The sequence below is a fragment of the Bubalus bubalis genome, chromosome 10, assembly GCF_019923935.1.
Source record: "Bubalus bubalis isolate 160015118507 breed Murrah chromosome 10, NDDB_SH_1, whole genome shotgun sequence".
NCBI lineage: Eukaryota > Metazoa > Chordata > Mammalia > Artiodactyla > Bovidae > Bubalus > Bubalus bubalis.
Window position 1 is genome coordinate 33,321,984 of NC_059166.1, and position 1,823 is coordinate 33,323,806.

Genomic DNA, 1,823 nt, shown 5'->3' on the forward strand with positions numbered 1-1,823 from the left:
ATGCTTTCCGTCTACAATTACTTCTCATATCACACCCTGTTGAAAAGAGGAACTCTGGAGGTAAAACATCTAAAAATATTTAGGACTTTACCAAATTAAGGAAACTAAGCTTTAGTCAAAACTAACTCCTAGTGATCTTGGCCAATGTAATTTTTTGTATTTTATTTTGCTATTGAACACAATTGAGATTTATAGTAAAAAAAGAAAAGGAAAATTGAAAAACAATAGTACTAATATGTGATAATTTCCTCAGGCATCCTACTGTATGTTTTTCCCTCAGAAGCATTGAAAGTCTGTGGAAATCAAGGACAGAATTCTCTGAATGTAAAGGGCAGATCATGAGCAACTCGTCCCCCACTGCAGCTGTGCAGCTCTGCTACGAGCACCTGAACGGATCCTGTGTGAAGACCCCCTACTCACCCGCATCCCGCGTGATTCTGTACACGGCGTATGGCTTTGGGGCTGTCCTGGCTGTGTTTGGAAACCTCCTGGTGATGACTGCCATCCTTCATTTCAAGCAGCTGCACTCACCAACCAATTTTCTCATCGCCTCTCTGGCCTGTGCAGACTTTCTAGTGGGAGTGACTGTGATGCCCTTCAGCATGGTCAGGTCTGTGGAGAGCTGCTGGTACTTTGGGTGAACTTTCTGCACTTTTCACACATGCTTTGACACAGCATTTTGTTACTCTTCTCTCTTCCACCTGTCCTTCATCTCCATCGACAGGTACATTGCTGTTACTGACCCCCTGGTCTATCCCACCAAGTTCACGGTGTCTGTATCATGCATATGCATCAGCATCTCCTGGATCCTACCCATTACTTACAGTGGCGCCGTGTTCTACACGGGTGCCAATGAGAATGGGCTAGAGGAATTGTCTAGTGCCCTCAACTGTGTAGGAGGTTGCCAGACAGTTGTAAATCAAAACTGGGTATTGATAGATTTTCTGTCCTTCTTTATACCTACCCTTGTCATGATCATTCTCTACAGTAATATTTTTCTTGTGGCCAGACAACAGGCTAAAAAGATTGAAAATACTGGTAGCAAAACAGAGTCCTCATCAGACAGTTACAGATCCAGAGTAGCCAAGAGAGAGAGAAAAGCAGCTAAAACCCTGGGTATCACGGTCATAGCATTCATGACTTCATGGTTACCGTACAGTATTGACTCATTAATTGATGCCTTTATGGGCTTCATAACCCCAGCCTATATTTATGAGATTTGCTGTTGGTGTGCTTATTACAACTCAGCCATGAACCCCTTGATCTATGCTTTATTTTACCCGTGGTTTAGGAAAGCCATCAAAGTCATTGTGAGTGGTCGGGTTTTCAAGAATAGTTCAGCAAGCATGAATTTGTCCTCTGAATAAATGTAAACCACTGGATTGAGGAAGTTGAAGATATCTTTACATTTTCCAAATGAAATGAATTTTTAAAAATCAAATAAGACTGTTACTGAAGAGAAAGCAAATTGCTTTTCCAATTTAATTGGATAAGTCAATATGTTTCAGTCTTGCTAGGATGCTCACTTCCTGTTATTTCTCCAAAATATTTATTTGACTCATAAATGTTAAAGCCCTCTTTGTTATCTACAGTGGAGCTCACTCTGTACCCCAATAATATAGAGTAGTATAGGTTAGTATAGCATATTACAGTTAGAGATATAATAACCACTAGCAAAAACAATAAAACAAGTACAGGATCTTTCCTTCCAGTTTATAACTTCACTTCTAGGACTGAGTAGGATGGTGCTGACACTGAAGGTGAGTGAGTAATGAATGCCTGCAAGCAAGAGGTGAAAGGTGGAATGTAGTTGACACATTCCT

The 1,823-nt window shown here is 40.8% G+C and overlaps 1 protein-coding gene across 1 annotated transcript; it reads left to right on the top strand.

Annotated features, from left to right (window-relative positions):
* Positions 1-338: 338 nt before the first annotated feature.
* Positions 339-1,367, top strand: LOC102415022 (trace amine-associated receptor 6). Its single transcript, XM_006059313.3, is given in 1 exon segment — positions 339-1,367. A coding segment is annotated over 1 exon segment (1,029 nt).
* Positions 1,368-1,823: the final 456 nt, after the last annotated feature.